The 26,498-nt window shown below is 36.3% G+C and overlaps 1 protein-coding gene across 1 annotated transcript; it reads left to right on the forward strand.

The window, feature by feature from the left end:
* Positions 1-25,609, forward strand: LOC132651053 (vomeronasal type-2 receptor 116-like). The gene is made up of 6 exons (XM_060376363.1): positions 1-218; positions 6,390-6,681; positions 7,954-8,766; positions 14,419-14,646; positions 16,977-17,100; positions 24,588-25,609. Exons 1-6 carry the CDS (start codon positions 1-3, stop codon positions 25,484-25,486), a joined length of 2,574 nt encoding a protein of 857 aa, XP_060232346.1. The 3' UTR covers positions 25,487-25,609.
* The last annotated feature ends 889 nt before the right edge of the window (positions 25,610-26,498 follow it).

Here is a 26,498-nt window from a genome sequence, read left to right on the forward strand (position 1 = left end):
ATGTCCTTTCCTTTGCTTTGTCTCTTCGTACTCTTGCAATCTTCATTTACATCAATGGAGGTGATGCACCACAGCTGTTTTGAGTGCTGGCAGCAGCCCAACACCTACATGAAGGCAGACATAATCCTAGGTGCATTTATCCCCATATACAGAACACTAGAAGCACCCTTCACGAATATTTTTGACAGTGACCCAAGGACACTATGGGAACTCTTTCTGTGAGTACTTGTGTGAATGTGGTATGCGTGTTCTGGCTAAAAGATAGTACCTCTTCTTCTGTGCACATGTAATTTCTTTGAGAATATTGAAGTATATACAGAGAAATGTAACAGTTTCAACCTGTCCTCCCTCATTACACATCTACAAACATTTCCACTTCTCTTCCTTATATGTCCAATGAGGAAGAAATCAGAGAGAGAAACCACCAACTTTTGTGTCTAGTGCATTGTGGAATTCCATGCTCAGGTTCATATATTTTTGACACATTGCCTCTAATCTGTCCAGAAAATATTCCACTTTGCTCACTTTTATTTGGGCATCTAAAAGTCTTTTGTTTGAATGTTTCCCCAGATTTGGAGATTTTCAACTAAAATGAACTTGAGTATCTCCATGTCCTTAGCACAAATCTGAGTCTCTCATGTTCTACATGATTCAGTCTCTTTAAAGTGTCTCAGAGTTTGGACACTGTGGTCACAGTTATGGCTTATTTATTTCTCACTGATACTTTAATGAAGTGCTATGAAAGTCATGTCCTTCATGCCTGATATTCTGATGTCTACTTAGTTCTGTTGGAAAGACAGTGACTTGTGGTGTGATTGGAGTCATAGTGGTTTTCATTTCCAATGTTAGCATTTGTCCTTCTCCTCCTCTAGAATCTGAATTTTGTCTTAGGATTTATCTTTTTTGGTACTGAGTATTTTATTTGTATTCCTTTTTTTTTTTTTGATCCCTCATCCAAGGTCTCCTGTGTACTGTTTATTCTTGTCTCAATGCCAAGTCAAGTTCCATGTTTGATCCCATCTTCCTTTGGGTTATTCACCTCTTTACTTTCTGAACTATTCACTGACCACTTTATCGCTTTGAGTATATTTGTGTTCATTTGTTGATTGTGTATGATATTGTAGAGGAGTCATTCAGCTTTTCCATATTTTCTGTTTTTCCATTCATGCAATATTTGGCATATTTGTTCACTTGAGTAACAATTCTGGCTTAAGATGATACTTTACTTGCAAGTATCTTCTGAAAGGCTCATTCTATGCACCTCCTTGTGAGCAGGAAAGAAGCCTATAAGCCTGTGGTCCTTGTAGCTGTATTGTTATGAAGTATATGAAGAGAAAAATCCCAGGATGCCTGATTTATTTTGCAAGTTAAGTACTCTTAGGAATGCTTTCACAAGAGGGAGAAACTATAGTTCATTAGCCCTCTACAGCAGGAGGTAAAAGTGTACCAAGACCAGAGAAAGAAAAGAACCCCTTCTCAGAGATAGGCAGGAGACAGAAAGAATGAATTATTGTCAGAAGTCTTAATCTAGAATCTGTTTGACTTGTGTTAGGGGGATAAAGTCTCAATTCCTTGGAGCTTATAACATATTTTTAAAACTTTACTAAAGAAGATGAACACTTCAAATATTTTAATATGAACATGATACAGAATACACACTGTAATCCTCATTGTAAGAAAAGCAAATGTCTGTAAACAGCTGGGTTAGATTCATGCTTTACAGCTATACCTAAATCTTGGAGATCAAAAATGGATGGGTATGGGCTAAAGTCATGAAAAATGAACAGACATAGCTCTGTCTATATATATATAATGACAGATAAGATTTCTGCACAATAAGAAGCACTGTGTCTTTAGAACAATGATAGGACATTAAAAAACTAGATTCTATAACTATGAGTACAGAAGCCACATCATTCATCAGGTGGTTTCCATAGGATATCAGAACTCCACTGATTAATATTTTAAAACTCTGACATTTTGAAATCATTAAGTCTCATTTTCTCATACCTTAAACCACTGTCTCAGATATTTACAACTTGCATTTAGATATCATAATTCACTGTCTTAAACAATTTATATCAAGTTTAAAGCCTCTGTTTCCCTCTCCAGCCATTTACAAGGAGACTCTGTTACTTAAGCAGTGCTTAAAAAGCAAGTTGTTTTAATTAAAAATTCTAACAATTAAATTGATAGATATTAATAACATGATAGCTTTAGTTTGAATTTCATATATATTTATTTTTGTGTGATTATGTTGTTGAGTGTGATGCCTGTCAGCAAGGCAAACCTGTCTGGCATAATGCCTCCTTCAGCAGGTGACCTACTAGCTATAGAAAGAACAAGGCTTGATTGTCACATATAATATGGACTGACCACACATTTGCAGGCTCAGTTTGAAGATCTGCCTAGGGTTTCCTGGTTGCTGTTCAACTTCTGTAATGACAATTTGTTGTCAACACCACCAGAAATCTGAGAGGTTTAAATTAAGTAGTATAAACCAAATTGCCTCTGTATCAGTCAAAAAGACTGATACCTGTGCACCCAGTCTAGGTTCCTCCATGGTGTTCAAATACTTTGTGGTGAGCAGACGTTCTTTGAATGTCACCCACACAACATTAAGACTTGAGCTACAGCATAGGGAATCAACAGCTTTCAAGCACCTGATCCATAAGGTCTGAGAGATGTTTTATGGAAGAGGAACTTGGCAAAACTAACCTATCTTGGGCAGGCACATTAGGGTATTCAACTCAACAGTGTCCAGTCAGGGATATAATGATGGGTGAAGTATATGTCAATTCTTGCTTTAATTGTCAGCATTACTACAGTTCAAATATGATCAAGACAAAGGCCATTTCTGCCCATAGTATTTGTGAATTGCCTTAGCTTCTGGCTGGAAGTGTATATTTTTTGTTTACCAGAGGGAAACTTTCTCTTTAGGTTTCTTAAATCCAAATTTAGAAGAGCTCTCTGAAGGGTTTGGCGAACGACATCTAATTTATTAACCATATTTTATATTAAATAAACTTCACTGAGATTTAGTTACTTGTGTAAGGTTTGTCCTTGATTAGACACACAGACACTTTTCTCTCTGTGTAGGCATTATGTTTGTACTGTGCATGATGACAGGTCTACCCCTGAACATGTTAAAGTATTTGGACATTTGTAAGGTATCTGACCATTATCCGGAATATTAATTATCTTTTACAGTTTTCAACAAGTTCACAGCTTTTAAGATTAGACTTTTGCACTTTTACCCATGGTAAGTTTGAGCCTTAACATTTTGATTTGAAGATTTAGGTGAAGATCTTTTACAACAAAAAAGAACCTTAAAACATAAATAGAGTTCACAGAAAGACTAGGAATGTCATTTTCTAGATCCATTTGTAGTGTATCTTACAGAATATTAGTTTCTTATATGACTCAGTTTATCCAAATTGTTAAACATTAACATATTAAGCAAAGACAGAGAGGTTATATTTACATCTTCATGTAAAATTCTGGTATCCTGGATAGACCTTAGGAATTTATAGACCTTTGTTGCAGAAAATTAAAAAAAAAATGATTGTTGGGCTCTATACTATTTATTATTATTTGCCAGAACACTACCACTGTGGTATTATTTAGCCCCTTATCACAAATAAGACACCTATACTGGTTAGATTTTATAATTGTCTTATTTATTTTGGGCCAGATAGATATTTCACATATGCTGGCTCAATAACCTCACCATTCATCTCCCAGCCCTCATCCAATGCCTTCCAATTTAATCCTCCTCATCTGGTCCACCTTCCATCTATAATCCCATGGTACATACTAGCATTCTACATATGAGCCTTTTCATGTCATTATTAGAGTCATTTCTCAGCCCACATGGTATTTTCTCCACAATAACCCATCATGGAATCCTTCTTCCTCCTCACTTCCAGACCATCTCTCTCATGATTCTCCTTTCCCAGAAGCCCCAGAATCTTTGTCAGACCTAACCCATTCTGCCATGCCCAGAATAGGACATTTAATCGAACAATCAGGTATGACTTGGGCAGGTTTTCAAAACTAAGATAGGTGTAACAGATCTTGAGTGCCAGTAACACACATCAGAACAACCTCCAATAGACCTGATTTATAAAACATAACTTAGTTATTTAACATTCGTTGTTCCTTACCTAGGCTTTCCAACAAGCCTCATTTTGAACACAGTTAGTAGAGATATATGTGTGTTTTTAGACACTTATAAACTTAGACATACATTTCTAAGTCAGTCTCTGTTAACTTGAATAGATATTTATGACATTAGGAATTTATTAACTGTTGTCAAACATTTGATGTTAGTAAGTTCTATTTTCTAGAAACAGAAATTGTATTCCCATAACATATACACTATGTTCTGACACGTTTATTTTTCTAAATATGAACTGAATGCACATAATACACAAGTATGCTGTAGTTTTTTTAGCTATTAATCTTTTTTCTTACAATTTTTAACCTGACATTTTGTTGATGATTTTACAGAGTTTTAAACTGCACCCAAGAATTTACAAATCCTGAATTATAGAATGTATACAAAATATTCTTAGAAATCTTGAAATAAATTTTATATATAAGCTACAAGTTTTTCTCCATTAATTTATATATTTATTAATTTTACATTCTGATAGAAGCCCTCCCATTATCCTCAAGTACCTCCTCTCACACACTCTTTCCCCCATTTTCCCTTCTCCTCTTCACAGCAGGGGAAGGTTCCACATGGGTATCAACCAGCCCTGGCACGTTAAGTCTCTACAAGACCAGGATCATCTTCTCCCACTGAGGGCAGACAAAGCATCTCAGCTAAGGGACTAGGATCCAAAGTCACATCTCAGGTAGCCAAAGGTTAAAATCATCAATGAAGTTTTTATAGCCAGTCTTTGCAAACATAGCTCTTTCCAGGAGTTATCATTCATACATGTACACATTCGCACAGTTGAATATTTGGTATTGAGTAATTCCTGGGAAAGACTAATCCTCCCTCTGTCAATGGTTGCTAATTTCATGGTTTAGAACAATAGATTCTCTTTACAGCATCTAGCCATAGACCTCAATTTAATATATTGCAACCACATGGAATTTCTACTTGGTGATGGCTGGAATGAAGGCAGAATCTTTCCTTCAGTAGAAACCAGTGGACTTCATGCTAATGATTTCTGTTACTCTGCCTCTATTAGTGCCAGGCAGCCTCTCACCTACCTGGAGTTTGGAAAGAAGGATCTGAAGACCCATCCCCAAACATGGAAGTCTATGAGTGAGACAGTTCAGCCCAACTACCTGCACCAAAATTACATTTCCTCCTATAATGAGTAATTTTTTACTGCCTGATAGGACTTGTGTTTTCCTCCTTTTTTTATGCTAGTTTAACTTCTTTTCCTTCACTGCCTTACCTTACCCAGGAAACTCAAATTAACTATTTAGTCTGAAAACTTATAGAAGCACTTTTCTATAAGTTATTACTTTTTACATTTTTATAAAAAATTTTTGTATTTTTATTTTGTGTTTATGAGTGTTTTGCCTACTTGTTTTTTTGTGTACCACAGGTATGCTTGGTGTGTGCAGAGGGGAGAGGAGGACCCCTAGAACTGGTGTTAAATGGTATGGTAATCCAAAAAGTGGCTACTATGACTGAATCAGAGTCCTCCACAAGTGTATCAAGTACTCATAACATCTCAGTCATTTCTGAAGTCATTCCCCAAACACTATTTTACACAGGTGTATTTATTTTTATTTCATGTACTTGAGTGCTTGCCTTCTTGTGTGAATACAACATGTGTGCCTGGTGGTCTTAAATTCCAAAAGGGATCTCATGTCCTAGAGCTACAGATGGTTCCAGGACATCCTGTGGGCACTGAGACTGATGCTCTTCTTTGTACAAAAGGGGTCAGTGTGCCTAGATGCCTGGACGTCTATCCATCCTTCAGTGCAACACTTTAACACTAAGAGTGCATACAAAGTTGTTACAATTTTTGTAAGTGAGTACGAAAATGAATAATTGCAAAACAAAAGAATATGAAGCTCTTATTCACATTCCTAGTGAACACCTTAGTGACTCTTCCGTATCCCAATGCTTCCATAAAGGAAAACATCATAAGCACCTATATAGTCAGCAGTCACAGGACATAAAAATTGACACTTTATCCACAAAATCTACAGCAAGGAAACCATTATTAGTTATAGTTCAATTTCTGAGAGTTTAGGAGCCATTCCATGGTGTTCCTGATTCATCAGGGGCTTATTCACAAAAGCTGTACATGTCACAGTAAAAGTCAAGGTTTAACACTTCTAGGTTCCTGAATTTGATAAAGAGTTTCTGAAAAAAAATGGACTGACTACACTCATCATTCTGTTCTTCTGTTTAGACCAAAATGGAGAAACTATCTATATTTGCTGACCTTATACTTTGCCATTGGTCAGATCAATAAGGACACACAACTGCTTCCCAATGTGACCTTGGGTTTTCATGTCTACAATGCCTTTAATTCTAACAAAAGAACCTTAGAGGGCCTTTTGATGTTGATGTCTGGAATAAGAGAGTATGTTCCTAACTACAAATGCAAAACACAACACAAAGCTCTAGAAATCATTTCAGGAACCAAGTCAGAATTTTCTGCTGCAATTGGAACACTTTCAGAGCTCTACAAAGTCCCACAAGTAAGTTAGGGAAGTATTTTTTTGTGCACAATCACAGGTCAAACCTGACAAAACAACACAAACAAAAGAAAACAGAGAAGTGTTTTATGTTTAGGATAGGCAGATTTAAAAGAGAAGTGAATATATTACTTTCATATGGCAATGGTTAACAGTAGAAAGAGTGTGGTAAAAATCATGCTCAGTACATTCTGAAAATTTCTAAGCAGATCACTTAGTGGAAACCATGACTCTATTGTCAAACACTGGAAGATGTACTGTGGATACTCAGGCTGCATTTTGTCATAAGTCAAATTGTACAACAAAGATACCTAAGTACCAAAGAAAGCATATAACCATCTCAGAATTCCTGCAGTTGTCAATACTGATGTATGAAAAAAAGAAAGTCTGGGACATGTAACTAAATTTAGAACAATCTTCAAGGTCATCACTGATGAAAATCTGATGTTAAATCAAGGAATTAACGATCTCATGCAGGAAAGTAGATCTCAGAATAGCACCCACAGAGACCAAACACTTAAATAGATTGCCACAATTGACTCTTTCCAGGATACACTGAATAAAGGCATCCATCAGCAGGCATTACTACATGCAAAGAAAATACTCTGTGAGCACAAGGGTCAGGAATAATCAAGATTATAAAACCCATAGTGTAACTCTGATTGTTATCACTCAGTTAAATAATTTGTAAATGTATTTTATCCGAATGTTAAAAAAAATGAAACACACAATAGTTTACATCTGTTTCAGAGTTTTGTCTCAGTCAAATCTATCATTAGACAGGGATGATGCAATAACCCCTTGCAATGTGATTTCAGATCTTCACAACCTGCACCATTTTAACTTAGGTAAATGAATCTCTAAAAACTTTGTTAGTCTCTTTCTGTATTTGCTTTCCTAAAGTTCTGAGAAATATGGTGTTATGTGACCAGAAAGTACATGGTAATGTTTTCTGCAGTCTTTCACTACATCAGATACTCTGTTTCATTGTATTGCAACAAGGGAGATCTATCATGTCTTTCAAAGACAGTGAACAGAATATTGTTTACTTCAGATATCTGAGTAATGTTGGAGATCATAGTATTAGGAAAAAAAAGACATATTCCATCATGTGATCAGATAGACAAGCTAATCTCAGAGAAGACATCCTCTTCACCAATAAGCAGTTCTTTGATTCTCATATGCAAAGTACGAACTCACTTCTTCCCTCCAGGTGATGATGATTCCAAATACATAAAACTTATAATCACCTTTTTTTTCCCTTTGCTTCTTCAGGTCACATATGGTCCCTTTGATTCCATGCTAAGTGACAAAGATACATTCCCAACCCTTTATCAGATGTCTCCTAAAGACAGAGCTCTAACCCAAGGGTTGATCTCTTTATTGCTCCACTTTGGCTGGAAGTGGCTGGGGGTCATTGTGTCTGATGATGGGATAGGAAGGGAGTTTCTCTCAGACCTGACAGTAAAGATTGGATCAGAAGATATCTGTATGGCTTTTACAGAAAAACTGTCTGATAACTCAAAATATAGAATAATATATGATTATGGATTGCTGAACTTGTACCAACATATACAAGTAAATGTGATTTTATTCTATGGTAATATGGATGACTTGGTGATCTCTCTCCCATACATTAAAAAATTTTTAAGAAGAAAGGTGTGGATCATGGCAAAGCAACACCTGACATATTTAGAATCTACATTCAATGACAGGAATTTTTGGATATATGCTTTCAGAGGAAGCTTCTCGTTTTCAAAGAGGAGAAGTATCCCTGGCTTCAAGCACTTTCTTGAGGCACTTACACCCTCCCAGTACCCAGGAGATTCTTACTTCTCTAAATTCTGGGTTGACAATTTTGATTGTTCACCTCTTGGTTTTCTATGTGAAAAATTTAAACCCTGTCCAGCAAATATTTCCCTAAAGACTGGGGATGAAATAAATGATGTGATGACTACTTCTGAGCCCAGCTATTCTATATGGAATGCAGTATATGCAGTGCCCCATGCCCTCCATAAAATGCTGTTGACCAAAACTGAAATGGGACCTATGGATGACAGAAACAAGGGTGAGATTCTACCATGGCAGGTAAGCCTCATTCATAAGCAAGGGAATCACCAGGATCACATATTATTGGTAAGCAATTTATTGTGGTTAACCAAGAAAGCATTTTCTTCTTATAATTAAAAGAATATTTTAAAATGCAAAAGGGTTTGTCATAGTATATCTATATATGTCTACAATTATCTGACATGATTTTGGAACTGAAAGCACAGATTTGAAGACATTAAATTAGAATGTGTTTAAACAAATGTTTCCTAACCTAACATGAAATTCTGAATATAAATATGTGATTAATGTCAAAATATAGCAAGTTCAATAATCAAAATTTATATTTTCTTGGAATATACCCATTGAAATAAGCTTTAGATATAATGACCATATCCAAAGCTGCTATTTCACGTAAAATTCAATCTATATTTAATGACAGAAGACCATAAAATTAGTAGCCTGTGCAAGTGACATAAGTAACTGAAAAGTAATGGCTTTTATAATTTCTTCATTCTTAATTACTTAAAATGAAGGAAAAACCAAGACTGTGTTTCTATTATTAAATGTTAGAACACAGTGCTCATAAGCTTAGGCACTATCTCTGTGTATTAGTGGTAGATGGATGTGTTTGGGTTTTAAACCGACAAGATATAAACATGGGATTCATTTATATACATGAGCCTTGATGGTCACATTCAAATAGGGTGCCATGAAGAAGTTTGTTGGACAAGTCAATTGGACTTTAAATCCATTCAAAAATAAATAAAATGAATTCTGAACATAGAGTGCACTGTGTAATTTAGAGTATCATGTAAAACAATAATATTTGGCATAAACACTGACACAGTTTGTGAATATAGCTTTCTAGAGATGTGATATTATCTAAGTTAGTATGTCCTGTGTACAAATAACTTAGCACCTAAGCAACCTTTATAACACACATTGTTAATTAGGTAACACAATATCATGTCTCAGTAGCTGAACTGTTTACCCATTGTATTAAGTTAGATATGTAATTGAATCATACTGGAGGATGACTCAGTGTTACATGTACTTGCTGCACATGCAGAGGACCCAAGTGTCGTTGTTAGCACATACATGGCTACTCACAACTTACTAAGGTACAACTGCTCAACTTACTAAGGGACCCACATGAAGATCCAACATCCCATCATTTACATATATGTATTGCACCTAGTTTCATTCCAAGTATAAAGCCCCGGTGGATGTAGGTCACTTTACTCTGTATTCTTGCAGCATTCTAGTCCACTTGGGTTCCTTCTATCCTTCCCAACCACTCTTACATGAGACTCTTCAAGCTCTGTGAGATGCTGGACTGTGAGTCTCAGCATGTGATTCGATTAACTGCTAAGGGTGAGGAGGCTCTTAGAGAAATGTTAAGTTAGGCTCCTGTCCCTAAACATAGCACATATCATTAATGTTGTCAAGGATTGGCTATCTCCCATGGGGTGGGTGTCACATTGGGGCAGGTATTAATTTTTCATTCCATCAGACCTACTGTATCTTTGTCTTTGTCCACCGTGGAGTTAAGATAAATTTTGTTTGGGAGGTTTTCAGGTAAATTGGTATTTCCTTCCCACCACTATAGGTCCTTCCTGGCTAGAAGGGGGCTTTCTACACTCTCAACTCCCACACTGATGGAAGGCTCAGCTAAAGACATCCCCATATCCTCCCTGTAGCCTGTAGCCTGACCCATCTCAACAGTTTGTCTCAATGATTTCCCCAACCTTCTTTCACCCTTTGTCTCCAGGCCCTTAAACCTTGCCTCCCAATTCTCCTCATATCTGCTTTCCCTCATCTCACTCCGCACAACCTCTCCTGTCCAATTCCCTCTATATTTCCTCTTTCACTGTCCATTTAATTTCCCCATCTGAGTGAGATTTAAGAAGGTCCTACCTTGAGCCCTTCTTGTTACTTAGTTTCTTTAGGTCCATGATTAGTAGTGTGGTTATTATATGGCTAATATCCACTTATAAGGGAATACATAGCATATGTGTCTTTCTGGCCATGGGTTACCTCACTCAGGATGATCATTCCTATTTCCACCCAATTGCCTACAAATTTCATGATTTGTTTGATTTTAATAGCTGAGTAGTGTAAATGTACCATATTTTCTTTACCCATTCTTTGGTAGAGGAACACCTATTTGTTCTCAGATTCTTTCTATTACAAATAAAGCTTAATGTATACAGTTGAGCAAATGTCCATTTATGGTGAAGTATCTTTGTTATATGTCCAGGAAGATTATAGATGGTTCTTGAGGTAGAACTGTTCCCAATTTTCTGAGAAAGCACCAGATTGATTTGCAAAATAGTGGTCCAAATTTGTACTCCCATGAAAAATAGAGGAGGGTTATTTTTCTCCACGTCCTTCTCAGCATGTGTTGTCACAGCACCACACTCCCTCACTCATCTCCTCTTATGTCCCTCCTCAAGCCCACTGATGGGGGGTCATTTTTCCCTTCCCTTTGTCCCTAGCATATCAGGTCTCATCGAGACTGACTGCATTGTCTTCCTCTGTGGCCTGAAGTTCTTTTATTGCACAGAAATGCTGGGTTATTATTATTTTTTTTTATTTTCAATATAATATTGTGAATTGTTCTTTCAAGGTCTGTGATGAATTGTGTTGTTTTTTGGATAGGAATTATATTAAATATATAGATTGCTTTTGCTAATATGGTCATTTTTGCTATGTTAATTTTACCGAGCCATGAGCATGGGAGCTCTTTCCATCTTTTGATATCTTTTCAGTTTCTTTTTTCAGAGACTTGAAGTTCCTGTAACAGAAGTCTTTCTCTTGCTTGGGGAGAGTTCCACCAAGATATTATTTCTGGCTGTTCTGAAGGATGCTATTTCCCCAATTTTCTTATCAGCCAATTTCTCATTTGTATTCAGGCCACTACTGATCTTTTGAGTTAATTTTAAAGCAACCACTTTTCTGAAGTGGTTTATCAGCTGTATAAGTTTTCTGGTAGAACTTTTGGGGTCACTTATATATAATAGTACATCATCTGTAAATAGGGATGTTTTTACTTCTTCCTTTCCAATTTGGACCCCCTGATCTCTTTTAGTTATATTACTGTTCTAGCTATAACTTCAAGTACTACATTGAAGATACATAGAGAGAGTGGGCAGCCTTGTCTTGTCCCTGATTTTAGTATAATTGCTTTGAATTTTTCCCCATTTAATTTGATTTTGGCTATCTGCTTGCTGGATATTACCTTTATTATGTCTATGTATGGGCCTTGTAACCCTGATCTTTACAGAACTTTTATCATGAAGTGGTGCTTGATTTTATCAAAGGCATTTTTTTTTTGCATCTAATGAGATAAACATGTTTATTTTTTTCTTCCAGTGAATTACAGAGATGGATTTAAATGTGTTGAATCATCCCCACATTCCTGTGATGATGTTTACTTGATCATGGTGGATGATGTATTTGATGTGATCCTGGTTTGGTTTTCTAGTATTTTATTGAGTACTTTTCCATATAAGTCTGTAAGGGAAATGGCTCTGAAATTTTCTTTTTTGTTGGGTCTTTGTGTGGTTTAAGGTATTAGAGTAACTGTAGCCTCATAGAATGAATTTGGCAATATTCCTTCTGTTATATTTTGTGGAATAGTTTCAGGAGTGTTGGAATGAGGTCCTCTTTGGAAGTCTGGTAGAATTCCATGCTACAACCATCTGGCTCTGGGATTTTTTGGTTGGGAGACCTCTGATGACAGCTTCTATTTTCTTAGAGGTTATAGGACTGTTTAAACTGCTTACCTTATCTTAATTTAATGTTGGCAAGTGACATATATCAGGAAAATCTTCCATTTCCTTTTGATTTTCCAAACTTGTAGAATACAGTCTTTTGAAATAAGACCTAATGATTCTTTGGAGTTACACTCCCTTTTCATAACTGATTTTGTTTATTGGGATACTATCTCTCTCCCTTTTTGTTAGCTTCTCTAGAGCTTTGTCTATCTTGTTGATGTTCAAAAAAAACAGCTCTTGGTTTCACTGATTCTTTGTATTGTTCCCATTTTTTTTTCTTTGACACTAACTTCAGCTATGAGTTTGATTATTTCCTCTTGTCTACTCCTCTTAGATGTTTACTTCAGTCTGTTCTAGAGCTTTTACATGTACTTTTAAATTGCTGCTATGAGAATTCCGTAATTCTTTTTAGAAAGGCACTTAATGCTATGAACCTTCCTTCTCCTTAGCACTGCTTTCATTGTGTCCCAGAAGTTTAGGTATGTTGTCTCTTCATTTTCACTGAATTCTAGAAGATCTATATTTTCTTTCTTTATTTCTTCCCTGACCCAATGATTACCGAGTCATTCAGTTTCTATTAGTTTTATAGGTTTTCTATTGTTTCCATTGTTATTGAACTCTAGCTTTAATCCATGGTGGTCTGATAAGATACAAGGTGTTATTACAAATTTCTTATACTTGTTGAGGCTTGCTTTCTGACCAAGTTAATGGGCAATCTTGAAGAAGTTTCTGTGATGTGCTGAGAAGATGGTATATCCTTTTTTGTCTGGGTGAAAATTCTGTAGATATCTGTTGAATCCATTTGATTTGATCATTAGTTAGTTTGATTGTTTCTCTATCTAGTTTCTGTTTTCATGATTTGTCCTTTGGTTAGTGCGGTGTTTTGGAGTCTCCCACTATTACTGTGGACATATAAGTGTATTATTTAAGCTTTAGTAATGCTTCTTCTACAAATGTAGGTGCCCTTGTGTTTGAAGCAAAATATTCAGAATTGAAACATCATCTTGGTGGATTTTTGATATGATATGTATCATTTTACTATGATATGCATCCTTTCCCATATCTTTTGAGTAAATTCAGTTAAAAGTTTATTTTTATTAGATATCAGGATGGCTTCTTTCAATTTGCTTCTTGGGTCCATTTCCTTGAAAAAGCTATTTCCAGCCCTTCACTCTGAGGTAATGTCCTCTTTTTTTGTTAAGATGTGTTTCTTGTTTGCAGCAGTCCTACTTATGCATCTATTCTGTTAGTCTGTGTTTTTTTTTTTTTTGAGGAATTGAATCCATTGATGTTGAGTGATATTAATAACTAATGTTTGCTAGTGCTGGTAATTTTGATTTTTATGGTTGTAGTGAGTTTCTGTGTTTCTCTCCTTTTGGTTTTGCAAAAATGGTGTTTTTTTATATCTTATTTGTTTTCTTGGGTGTGGTTAACTTTATTTGCTTGGAGTTTTCCTTCTAGTGTACGTTAAAGCTGAGAAGCATAGACATTGGTGTTTTGGGGTCCACAGCACAGCCTCTTACTTGCTGTGGAGTCACTAGAGTTCTAGCACTCAGAAACCATGTGGACTGGGCACCACCATTTTGAATCCTCTTCAAATATCCATCTTTTAAATGGAAATATTTTTTTCTGGTGCTGGAGAAAGACACAGGACCTTTTTCCAACTAAGGACACGTTACACACTATACTATCTTCTCTCTCATAAATGATATTTCTACTTGTGTTTAGTAACTCTAGCATTACTTCAAAGGGGAATAATTTTAATCTTGCTATACAACTGGGGAGACTCCTAAACAAACTAAGCACCTTTAAAAAGAAACCCATATCAGAGAGAGGGAAAATGAATTTCTCTTAAAGGTCAACCAGTAATCTGTGTGGGCCACTCATATAAAATTTTGTCTCTCTTCAGCTGCATCCATTTTTGAGGAAAATTAAAGTGACAAATGCTGCTGGAGATGAAATAAGCTTTGATGAGAACAAGAATGTCATGGAAACATATGATATACAAAACTTTATTGCATATAGTAAGCAAAATTCATTAATACTTAAAGTGGGAGAATTTGTCTTCAAGAGTCCACAAGACCAAGGCTTTTTCATCAATGAAGTTCTGATTCAATGGCCAAGCAATTTTAATCAGGTTGGAAAAATTTTCAGCATTTAATATAAAGGGAATTATTTGTAAAGAATTATAAACTTGATTGTGTAATATATATTGTGAAATTTCTTTTATTATTATTATTATTTTTTATCAGTTACATTTTATTAACTCTGTATCCCAGCCATGTCCCAATCCCTCATTCCCTCCCAGTCCCTCCCTCCCTCCCTCATCTCCACTGTGCCCCTTTCCAAGTCCACTGATAGGGGGGACCTCCTCCCCATTCATCTGATCCTGTTTTATCAGGTATCTTCAGGACTGACTGCAAAGCCCTCCTCTGTGGCCTAACAGGGCTGCTCCTCCCTTCGGGGGTGGGGAGACCAAAGAGCCAGTCATTGAGTTCCTGTTGTGAAATTTCAAGCTCTTAGCTCTGTTGTGACTGTGAGTTTGTTTGTGGGTATTCATGCATATGAACACATGTGCTGGTTAAGGCCACAGTTAACTGTGATTATCTTCCTCAGTTGCTGTCCACTTTCTTTTTAAATAGGATATCTTTCTGAAACCCTTACTTTCTGATTTTGCTCTGCTCAGTGGACAGTATTACCTATGTACTCTCTCTGTCTTCATGATCATAAAGCTTGGATTACAGGCATATTTTTTGCACCCAAACTTTCTTTTCATCCCTTCATCATGATTAAATTCAGACTTTCATGCTTATGTGGCAAGAGCATTACATACTTAGTAATCCCTTTATTTCTGTATGATGACTTTAAATCTGAAATAAACCAGTATTTCAAATATATATAATGTCTACATACACAAATAAGTACACCTACAGACGCACACATAATGTCAGCTAATTCCTTAGCTAGAATTAGATGAATTGAACCTGAATGCTTGTGTTCATTGATGATGCAATGAATGAATGAATGAGTGTTCATGGTTATATATAGGCATGTTTGTGGGTGTTACCACATGTAAACACACACACATGATAACACACACATGGATACAAACTTATCTATATAGTCACATATGTTAATTATACAGGCAAGCTGAAGCTCAATGCATCCTTCCATTCACACAACTCCAACACAAGCATATCAATAGTTTTACAAGATTTTGAGGTAGCATAAACAAGACATAATTATGGATTTTGATAAAAGACATTTCTGGAAACAATGTATATGAGCTGCCCAATACGTATGTTTGGAACTGAACTCATATTTCTATGCAAGAGCGATGTGCACTCTTAACTGCTGAGCCAGTTATCTACAAGCATAATACTGTTAATATAGACATATTTATGAGACAGAAACTGAATCCAAATCAAGGCAGATGAGATGTCTAAGGAAAGATAGAAATATTTCCTGTCCTACACAATTTCTAAAATATAATGAACTAAAACTGTATTAGTTTAGTAGTTATTGTGATTAACTAAGAATGCAATTGGTAAAAATCCTATGTGATGATGTCTCTAACTTTTGAAAGGAAAGGTACAGTATAATTCCTACCACTGGAGTCATGGGTAAACATCACAGAAATATATTATAATTCACCAATGGCCAAACAATCTTTCATGAGAAAATTGAGCTTCCTTTTTCAGCTGAATCAGAGTGTGTGGGTTTTAATACATGACTGGAAATGTAAAGGTAGAAACAGATGAGGCGAGAGTGTTGGGTTTTCTGTCTGACAATCCAACCCTTCCATAATTCATACAATAAATGAGTTCTGAGTTGCTGCCTCAGAGGCGAGAATATGTGGATGCCTTATACATTTCACATAGGTGAGGCAGAAGTGAGTCACAGTTTGATCACCATAAATGGTTGTTGAACACTTAATAATAGGAAGTGAGCTAACTTCAAATCTCCATTCTACACTCACATATGATAACCTCGGAGTTCCCCTTAAATACATATAATTTAATTTGTATCACAGTCATAAACCCTCCCTCATTCCCTCTCAATCCCACTGTCCCTCCCTCATCTCCTCTTTGCCCCTTTCCAAGTCCACTGATAGGAGAAGTCCTCTTCCACTTCCATCTGACCTTAGCTTTTCAGGTATCTTCAGGACTGGCTGCAATGTCCTCGTCTGTCACCTACCAAGGCTGCTCCTCCCTCAGAGGGAAGGGGGAGGTCAAAAAGCCAGTCATTGAGTTCATGTCAGAGATAGTCACTGTTCCCTTTGCTAGGGTAACCCACTTGGATACTGAGCTTGTGATTAATATAAAAAAATAAAAAAATTATAAAAAACTTAAACACACACAAAAAATACATACACTTTACATAGAGTATGTACATTTAAGTTGTTTAGCCTAAAGTATTTTAAATTAATGTTCAATATTATGACCAGTTTTTCTGTGTTGCCTTCAGACTCCTCAATCTGTATGTACACAGAGCTGTGGTCCAGGATTCTGGAAAGTTCTACAAGAAGAAAGACCCATTTGCTGTTTTTCTTGTGTATTTTGTCCGGAGTGGCACATTTCCAACCAGACAGGTAGAAAAATAACACCTATCCTCAACTGCTTGGGAATGTAGAAGGGGAAAGTTACAAACTGACTATGGTGTCATAATGCAATGCTGTTCTCCATGTCTCTTTCCCTCATCCCTGAATCCATTAGTAATCACTGCTGATGCCACAAAATGTGTGAAGATTTGAGTGGCAATTCTCTTGCTATTGTGTCATATGAAAACTACTAAAAAAAAAAAACCCTGCCTTTTGGTGCATGACATGGCTATCTCCATGGTATAGGTTTCCCATTAATTGTGAGATCTCCACTGGTCCAGAATTGATTTTTATTTCTGCAATAAACAAACCTAATGATTTTTGCCTGAAGATAACTCCAGGAAAAGTACATGTGTGATTGTTTCTTGAATGCATGAGAAATTGAACTGCATTTACAACACTTACATTTGTCATCTTCAGTATCAACAATAGTAGAAAAAGAAAGTTGATGTAAATAAAAATATGGTTGCCTGTTTAGGGTTATGGTCAAATGTGTGTTAACATAGACAAGTAACTTCATATGGCATGTGCATGTTTTATTTTTAATACAAACAAACACACACACAACTAAACATATAATAAACAAGAGGCCATGAATTTGAGAGAGAATAGATATAAAGTGGCTCAAGAAGATGTTCTTGGCAAAGAACAAGAAGAGGTATAGTGAGATAATTATGTTCTTTTTAAAATGAAAATTTTCATAAGAAAGTAAAAAGTCAAAATGAAAATACATTAATATAACGATGAGAATCTACTATTTTTTTATCATATTCAAAAAGGCCAACCGTTAGACAACTGGATAACAAACAAAACATTTTATGATTTATTGAAAACACTAAAATGTTGAAAGATTAAATATTCGTTATATTCTGAGATCTAGTGCTACCATAGGTTAAATTCCTTGCAGTGTGATATATGACTTCACATACTATGTTGAAGAGATATCAAGAGAGCAGGCAGTCGTGCCTCGTGCCTGATTTCAGTGGGATAGATTTAAGTTCCTCTCTGTTTAGTTTGATGTTGGCTATAGGCTTGCTGCATATTGTTTTTCCTATGTTTAGGTATGTGCCTTCTATTCTTGATCTCTCCTAAATTTTTAACATTAATGGGTGTTGGATTTTGTCAGATGTTTTTTGGCATGTAGGGAAATGATCATGTCTTTTTTTTCTCTTCAGTTTGTTTATGTGGTGGATTACATTGATAGATTTCTGTAGACTGAACCACCCCAGCATGTCTGGGATGAAGCCTATTTGGTTATGGTGGATAATATTTTTGTTGTATTCTTGGATTCAGTTTTCAAGAATTTTACTGAGTAGTTTTGCACCAATGATCATAAGCAATATTGGTCTGAAGTTCATTTCTTTGTAGGATCTTTGTGTGGTTTAGGTATCAACGTGACTGTGGCCTCATACAATGAGGTTGGTGATGTTCCTTCTGTTTCTATTTTGTGGAATAGTTTGAAGAATATTGGTATTTCCTCTTCTTTGAATGTCTGGTAGAATTCTTTGCCGAAACCATCTGGACCTGGGCTTTTTTGATGGGGATTTTTTTATTACAGCGTCTATTATCTTAGGAGAGATAGGACTATTTAATTTATTTACCTGATCTTGATTTAACTTTGGCAAGTGGACTCTATTAAGAAAATTGTGTATTCCATATAGATTTAAAATTTTTGTGACATATAGACTTTTGAGGTAAGACTTTTCTTTTAATTTTCTTGGTGTGTGTCCTTACATACATGTTTCATTTTTTATGTTGTTTCGATAGTGTCTTTCTACCTTTTAGTTACTTTAGCTAAGAGATTGTCTATTTTGTTGATTTTCTCTAAGAACCAGCTCATGGTTTTGTTGATTCTTTGAATCATTTTGTTTTTAGTATATTGATTTCAGCACTGAGGTTGATTATTTAAAGCCATCTACTCCTCTTGGGTGTGTCTGTATCTTTTGTATCTTTTCTGGATCTTTCAGGTGTGTCATTAAATTGCATGTATGAGATGTCTCAAGTTCCTTTATGAAGAACTATGAACTTTCCTCTTAGCACAGCATTCATTTTGTCATAGGAGTTTCGGTATGTTGCACCTTCATTTTCAATTAATTCTTGAACATCTTTAATTTCTTTCTTTATTTCTTCCACGACACACCTGTCATTGAGTAGAGAGTTGTTCAGGTTTGATATATGTGCAGGTGTTTTGCTCTTTTTGTCATAGCTGAGGTCCAGCTCTAGAACATGGTAGTGTGATTGGATTCAAGGGTTATGTCAGTCTTCTTGTATCTTTTGAGATTTGCTTTGTTCCTGACTTTGTGGTCAGTTTTGGAGAAGGATCCGTGATGTGCAGAGAAGAAAGCATATTTGTTTGTGTCTAGGTGAAAATTTCTGTAGAAATCCCTTAGATCCATTTGATTCATGACCTCTGTAATCTTCACTATCACTATTTAGCTTCTGTTTCAATGATATGTCAATTGGTGAGAGTGTGGTGGTGAAGTCTCCCACTATTACTAAGTTGGGACTGATGTGTGATTTCAGCTTGAATGTTTCTTTTACAGTGCAGGTGCCCTTGTATATGGGGCATAGTTTTTCAAGATATTGATGTCCTAATGGTGGATTTTTCTTCGATGAATTTGAAGTATCCTTCCCAATCTTTTTTAATTAATATTTTTAAAAAATCTATTTGATTAGATATTAGGATGCTACTGCCACTTGCTCCTTCAGCCTATTTGATTGGAAAATCTTTTTCTAGCACTTTACTTCAAGTTAGTGTCTATCTTTATGGCTGAAGTGTTTCATGTTTGTAGCAGAATGTTGAATCCTGTTTCTGTAACCATTCTGTTAGAATATGTCTTTTTCTTGTAGTGTTTAGTCTATTGATGTTGGTAGATATTAAAATCCAATGAATGTTAGTTCTTGTTATTGTGGAATTGGTGCTGATGGTATGTTTGTGTACTTGTGTTTTCTTGATTTTTTTGTTGTGATGTCATCTATATCCTGTGCTTCTTGGGTTTAGATTATCTCATTGGTTGGTGTTTTCTTTCTAGTAGCTTCTCTAGGTCTGGATGCTGCAAAGATATTGTTTAAATTTAGTTTTGTCATGGAACATCTTGTTTACTCCATTTGTGTTGACTGTAACTTTTGCTGGGTCACTTTTGCTGGCATCTGTGGTCTCCTAGTGTCTGTATGACATCCACTGAGGCCCTTCTGGCTTTCATAGTCTCTTTTGGGAAGTCTGGTGTGATTCTGATCGGTCTGCCTTTATATCTTATTTGGCCTTTTTCCTTGCTGCTTTTATTTTTTTTCATTGGGTAGATTTAGTGTTTTGATTATTATGTTGCACAAGTATTTTCTTGTCTGGTCTAGAATATGTGGTGTTCTGTAAGCTGCTCTTATGTTTAAAGCTATCTCTTTCTTAAGGTTGGTGAAACTTCTATGATTTTATTGAAAATAGCTTCTGGACCTTGGAGCCTGGAATCATCTGTTTATTTTATTGCTATTATTCTTAGGTTTCATCTTTTCACGGTGTCCTGGATGTCTTGAATGTTTTGCATCAGAAACTATACTTTTTCTTTCCTTTGAGAGATTTACCAGTTACTTCAACTACATCTTCAACGCCTGAGATTCTTTCCCCAATTTCTTGTATTCTGTTGGTGATGCTTATCTCTATGGTACTCGATCACTTTTCTAAGTGTTCCATCCCCAGTTTTCTTTGTTTGTGGTTTCTTAATTAATTCTAATTTTCTAAGGTCATAGATAATTGTATTTCCTTCACCTGTTTGATTGTGGTTTCCTGTCTATGATGGCCTCTCTTTTGTTGTATTTGCCTGTATTTCTTTGAGAGATTAGTTGTTTTCCTCTTCATATGCCACAAATATTTGAATAAGCATAGATTTAAGGTCATTTTCTTGTGTTACAGCTACATTAGTATATACATTGTTTTTTTTTTTGGGGGGGGTTGGTGGAGCCATGGTGTCCTGATTTTTGTTGACTGTTATTTTATGCTAGACTTTTGCCATGTGGTTTTCTGTAGCCTTAGCTGTTTGTTCCTGGAACCTGCACCAAAGACTGGACCAGCCTGTCTTTGGAGTCTAGTGTAGTGTTCAGGAAGATGAGGAATGTGCAGTGGCTCAAGAATGGGTGCTGGCAATTCAGATGCCAGTGTCTTGAAGGGCAGTGAACAGGCCATGTAGTGAGCAAAAAAAAAAAAAAAACAGATGGGGGCATGTGAATTGAAGGTCAGGGAGTGTGCATGCATGGGAGCCCCGATGTTTGGGGTGCAGGTACTGCTACTGGTCATGAACACTGAGCATATGCAGATGCCCCAAAGGGCTCCAGGCCAAGGTGACAACAGTGGGGGCTAATCAGAAGAAAGCTGGGCTGCAGCTTATAGGCCTGCCTAAAACTGTGTTCCTTGTATGCAGATTCCTCTCTGCTCTGCCATATTGGATCTGGGATCCCTGTGTTTCTCTTGTTTTCCTGAGGTCCACAGGTTGACCAAAGGAACTGTGGCTTGGTGGATGGGATGCTGTTCCAGTAATCCTGATGTTGACCTCAGGGGAGCAGGAGGAATCTGAGGTCTGGTTGCTACAGCTGAGAGACCCTGGGAGTCCAAACTCACTGGAGTATGTAGAAGGGCTGACTGCACCATAGTTTGCTACCCCTGGACCTGCTCGATGGTCTTTGGGACTCCGATCCTCTACCCTTCAGTTATGGTGCATTCTGGTCTCCAACATATTGGAGTCTCCTTTTGTAATCTTTCAGCCTTCCTTAATTTCTTTTTTGGTAAGATGCTTTTGTGAGCGTTGAATTTCCTCATGAGTCTGTTTAGGTCTATTTAGGCTGTTGAATAAAAGTTGAATTCATGTTTGAATCATGGTTGCTTGGGCATAAAACTTACCCATTTCATGTGCATTTTAAGCATTCTGATATATATATATATTTAAATGTTCCCGTAGAATATTCTGAATTTCTTTGGATTCTGTAGCAATGTTTTTCCGTCACTTCTGATTCTACTAATCTGAGTCCTCTATTTCTTTCTTTGATTTACTTGAGACAAGAGTCTGTCAATTTTGTTTATCTTCAGAATGAACCAACTCTTCCTTTAGTTAACACTTGCATTTTCTTTGTTTCTGTTTCATTCATTTCTATTACAATCTTACTATTTCTTTTTAATGGATTATTAATTAATTTGTTTATGTACTACTGCAGCATCTAATCACACTTTTCCTCCTAGTCCCTCTCTGTCACCTCACCTGCCAACCCATGTGCCCTTCCTCTCTTTCTTTTCAGAAAAAAAGAAGCCTCCCTTGGATATAAAACCAGCCTTGCCATATAAATTTGCAATAAGACTATGCACAACTTCTGCTATTGAGACTACACAAGGCAGTCTAATTATCAAAAAGGAATCCAATGGCAGGCAAAAGAGTCAGAGAGAGCTTTGATCTTGCTGATAGGTGCCCCCCTATGAAGACCAATCTGCACAATGGTTACACATGTGCTCTTAGAAGTCCCACATGAGGACCAAGTTGCACAACTACTACATATGTGCAGAGAGCACATATCTGTCCCATGAATGCTTTCTTGTTGGCAGTTCATTCTCTGTGAGCCTGTACCAGGAACCTTTCTGTGAGGCCATCCTCAGCATGAAAAAGAGAGTTGGAGTATGTTTGCAAGCAGGGTTCTCCACAGCATATATGCTATATGAGGGGTCAGTAAGGGAAGGGAGTGAGTCAGGTTCAGTGGTCAAGGGAATCTCAATTGACATTTAAAATTCAGACATTTCTGTAGCTCTGATTTACTATCAAAAAGGTCCTTCTGTATTTATACAAGTTTCACAGTTCAAACACAGACTAATGATTATACAAGTGGTACAGAGTAGGTGTTTGATTTTTTTCATTACTTATCCAGGGTTACAAGTTCAGCAACAATTAAAAAATACAAACAGAAAAGATAGTATTATAAGCCCATGACTCTACTTTAAGAAATCAAAAAAAAAGGTCTCCTGCAAAGAAAACATATTTAATGTATGACAGTTTGCTTTTAGACTGGCATTGTTTGTAGTATGAGTGCAGTCCAGAAAAACAGAAAATACTTTAACAGGTCTTTGTATGAATAGCAAATACTAATAAATAACTCCTTTTACTATATGCATCATCATCATGCTATTAAGTAGAAAAAGTTTATTTTAGTCAATCTGTCCTATTTACTGAGTTTTATTCCATCAGGAGTGTATCCTCTATGACCTCCTATTTTTAAACTATATTTTCAGGGAGCTCTAAACCTAAAATGAAAGGAAGTCTTAAATCTATAACTGAATTTCCTGGCCTCTCAGGGTTTGCATAATGCCTTGTTTACTCTGCACCAAAATACTGTTTAGGGGAAGATACCCCAAGAAAACTTCTGAAATAATGGCCTCATATCTAATATGCTTATCTGTGCTTAATGATGTCCCAGGCAGAAAGAAAATTTACAAACAGTGTACACATAAAGTTAAGTTTTGGATTTTCATAAAAAGACTCAGACATAAATTTTTGTAGAAAAAAACAAATGGAATCATAGCGCAGAAAACCACTAGTAAGGAAACACACAGAAAAAATATCTAAAAAGTTAGAATAACAGTGATTTTAACAATCTGCTCAGCTTTGCTGGAATTACATCAAGCAAAGTAAATGACTGTCACCAACTCCAGTGAATCTTACTGTGCCATTTTCCCCTTTATGATGTAATGATTTAAAGATTTATAGACCTCTGTGACATATAGGGCTTTTTTTAGTCTTTTGGAGATGACCAGAAAAACAAGTGTGGAAATTAGAACAATTCCTAGGATTACTCTGGAATTATAATGAAAAGACAAAGAGTTCTGTACTGAGTTAAAGAATGCCAAAGAATTTAGAAATGTATCTGCAACTTCTACAGCTGAGATAGGTACAGGTTGATCTGAGCTTAGAGCTGCAATTTGTTGATGCAAGTTTTGTATGCTTACCACCAAATCAGAATTGTTTCATAGGCCATGGATGTGGGATCTAACTTCTTCACATGGTACCTTGGAAAAAATATGTAGAAGCAGGGTAATAAATATCTACTGAAACTGTGAGTAGCAAGAAAAATGAGAAGAACTCATGATGGTGTAATCAGGGAAGTGCATTTGGATACACTGATGTGATCAAAATACTATACTTAGTAATTTAAATCACTTAATTTAAAAAGCGGCTGAAGGATTACTTGACAGTTTTACTTTCTCTGAATATGAGTAATATAGATTTCACTTTAATTGCCTTAGACAAATAGTAATAAATTCTTTAAACAAAACTTATTATTAAGTATCAAGAAAAACAATAGATTGGGATTCATAAAGAGTTCATGATTTTGGCACTATCATGAAGCCGAATATGCCAGGCTATACAAATCATTGAAAAGAACTCTTATGAATTAAATGTGCAATGTGTAAATACATGTATAAACTGAAATGTTGATTCACTTACTCCGCACAGATCAGCAAGAGTGTAGTGCTTGCCTAAGTCAAGACTACCCAAACCCTGAGAGAAACCAGTGTTTACCCAAGGCAGTGACATTCCTATCCTTTGAGGATCCTCTGGGCATGGCTCTGGCCTGCACAGCTCTGTTCTTCTCTGTAAGCACAGTTATAGTTTTGGGGATCTTCCTTAAACACCGAGAATCAGCCATTGTTAAGGCCAATAACAAGACTCTCAGCTATATCCTGCTCATCTCCATCCTCTTCTGCTTCCTCTGCTCCTTTTTCTTCATTGGACGCCCAAACACTGTCTCCTGCATACTGCAACAAATAACATTTGCACTTGTATTCACGTTGGCTATTTCCACTGTTTTGGCAAAAACTATAACTGTAATTCTGGCCTTTAGGATCGTGAAACCTGGGAGAACAATGAGAAGGTTGTTTGTCTCAGGCATCTATAATGCTGTCATCCCCATCTGTGTCCTGATTCAACTTATTCTCTCTGGAGTCTGGCTGGGAACCTCTCCTCCCTATATTGACACAGATATACACTCTGAACATGCTCATGTCATCATTTTATGCAACAAGGGCTCAGCTACTGCTTTCTACTGTGTGCTGGCATACTTAGGAACCCTGGCCCTAGGGAGCTTCACTGTGGCTTTCCTAGTGAGGAACCTGCCTGACACATTCAATGAGGCCAAGTTCCTGACATTCAGCATGCTGGTGTTCCTTAGTGTCTGGGTCACTTTCATCCCTGTCTACCAGAGCACCAAGGGCAAGGCCATGGTGGCTGTGGAGGTCTTCTCCATCCTGGCCTCCAGTGCAGGGCTGTTGGTGTGCATCTTTTTCCCAAAGTGCTACATTATTTTCCTAAGACCTAATAAAAACTCTTTGAGACATTTGAAAAACAAAAACTAGCAAATAAAAATTGATCATTTTGATGTATTAGTTCTCTAATGAAACCCATTAGCATACTAAAATTAAATCATTTACCTACTTTAAAGTAACTTTTTCTGAAATGTGTATTTAAAGAAAAATAAGAGCCCCTCACTTTGTCTCTCAATCACAGACATTCATTTCAGAATAAAAACTGCTGTTAAAAACATATTTTAGTAAGTTATGCATGTTACTTATTAATGTGTGGACAGTATACATATTCGAAATGTAATTATATGATAGTAATTGATATAAATAGTACATGAACTAAATACTTGTTCTCTTTGTTATTTTTGGGAGTTTAAGAAGATTTGGGTGGTATATGAGATTCTTCTACAGAACAGGCATGAAAATCAATCTCTGTAAAGGGGTGGGATGTCTATTAAACAGCTTGAACCATCCCAGAAATCAGAGTAGAGAATTTTCTAAACAGAAATATGAATCTGATGCCTGACCCTGCTCTCTTTTCCTTGACATACATAAAAATGACTCGACATCCCACTCTACAAATACTTGCTCAGTCGCCTTCATTGTGGAAGACCTCCACAGCCACCATGGCCTTGCCCTTGGTGCTCTGCTATTCTGTTCACAATAGGTAGGATATGGAAACTCATAAGTATGTTTAACATGATAAATATCATACATATAAATAGATGTAAGTAAGAAAAATATAATTTAGGTAACTCATATCCAGAAGACAAATATCTTTCATTCTCTACTCTTGGGCATCTAGCTCCAAATGTTGGTTTGTGAGTATTCATCATGGAATGACTGTAGAAACAAGAAAGCATGGTAGGGAGGGACACAATACAATGGCAGGTACAATTGATCTGATTGGGATAAACCAGGGAGGTACTCTAATTATGAAGGAGGATAAATATAAAAGAAGTAAGTTGATGAAATAACAGTAAATTTTTGAGAGAGTTTTCGGCAATCATATTGTGAATTATCTACATAAAATCCCTATAATACATGTAAGTCTATTCATGAATAT

The sequence above is a fragment of the Meriones unguiculatus genome, assembly GCF_030254825.1.
Source record: "Meriones unguiculatus strain TT.TT164.6M chromosome 13 unlocalized genomic scaffold, Bangor_MerUng_6.1 Chr13_unordered_Scaffold_39, whole genome shotgun sequence".
In the NCBI taxonomy this organism is placed as follows: Eukaryota; Metazoa; Chordata; class Mammalia; order Rodentia; family Muridae; genus Meriones; species Meriones unguiculatus.

Bases quoted from the DNA above. Each gene is read 5' to 3' on its own strand.
- LOC132651053 (XM_060376363.1), top strand. From the start codon at position 1: ATGTCCTTTCCTTTGCTTTGTCTCTTCGTACTCTTGCAATCTTCATTT. The intron at 6,682-7,953 runs GTAAGTTAGGGA...TTGCTTCTTCAG, and splicing joins AGCTCTACAAAGTCCCACAA to GTCACATATGGTCCCTTTGA. The intron at 8,767-14,418 runs GTAAGCCTCATT...GTCTCTCTTCAG, and splicing joins GTGAGATTCTACCATGGCAG to CTGCATCCATTTTTGAGGAA.